At 33.6% G+C, this 929-nt stretch overlaps 1 protein-coding gene across 1 annotated transcript; it reads right to left on the bottom strand.

Annotated features, from left to right (window-relative positions):
* Positions 1 to 660, bottom strand: LOC122270342 (uncharacterized). Its single transcript, XM_043047331.3, has one exon. It carries the CDS (start codon positions 658 to 660, stop codon positions 1 to 3), a length of 660 nt encoding a protein of 219 aa, XP_042903265.2.
* Positions 661 to 929: the final 269 nt, after the last annotated feature.

The following is a 929-nucleotide window of genomic DNA, read 5'->3' as shown; positions in this document are numbered from 1 at the left end:
TTACCTTAAATCAATTTCTTTCAGCTTGTTTCCAGGATTTGGAAACATATACCTTTTCAGATCCGAAATTTGATTGTTGCTTAAAATCAAATTTTGGAGTTGAAGAAATGGCGCAAATGCATTATCACTAATATGCGAAATGTCGTCCTTCATAAGCGCCAAAGTTGTCAAATTCAAACCAGCAATAAGGTTTATCTCATCATCGATATATTGTAATCCGATATTGCTTGTTGCGAATTCTTCCAACGCTTGCAAATTCCGGAGCTGGTACCAATCAATTCCATTAAGAACAGAACAGTTATATAATAACAAATAACGCAAACTATCTTCCAATCCCTCAAATGCGGTATCTGAATCACTGAGGGACATTAGTGATGTGTCATCCAAAATAAATTGCTCAAATCTAAATCCTCGGAACAGATCGTGAGGAATGTTGAGAAAGTTAGAATTCGTTATTTGGACATTACGAACTGTAGAAGATCCCGTGCGGTTCATGTAATGATTCAAAGTTTCTCTAAGAGAATTGGGGTTTTCGAGGTTAGAACATTGAACGGTTGGAGTAAAATATCCTAGAGTTTTGCACCTAGGAAGAATTTGTTCCGTTTTCGAACATTTCAAAAAGGAATATAATGTTAAGATGACGAAGTAGGGAACAAACATAATCGCTTCTTGGTGAAAGTTTTTGAATCGTGTGATGAAAATGGTTATTTATATTTGATTATAAGAAATGATTGATCTATTGAGCAGATGGCTTAATATTAATCTCTCAATCATTCAAATAGTCTATTAGTTTCATTTGAATGAGTGAAGGGAAATCATTTTCTTATTGACAGCTTTAGATATAAGCTGCTTCAAAAAAGTCACAACAGAAGGTGTTTTTTTTAGATATACTTTGTTATTTGCTACTTGATATTTGACTTACAGCATTT

This window comes from Parasteatoda tepidariorum, chromosome 8 (assembly GCF_982258835.1).
Source record: "Parasteatoda tepidariorum strain Cologne lab strain chromosome 8, Ptep-v5.0, whole genome shotgun sequence".
In the NCBI taxonomy this organism is placed as follows: Eukaryota; Metazoa; Arthropoda; class Arachnida; order Araneae; family Theridiidae; genus Parasteatoda; species Parasteatoda tepidariorum.
This window is presented reverse-complemented; position numbering and strand designations above follow the sequence as displayed.

Coding starts and splice junctions, on each gene's coding strand:
- LOC122270342 (XM_043047331.3), bottom strand. CDS start 660: ATGTTTGTTCCCTACTTCGTCATCTTAACATTATATTCCTTTTTGAAA.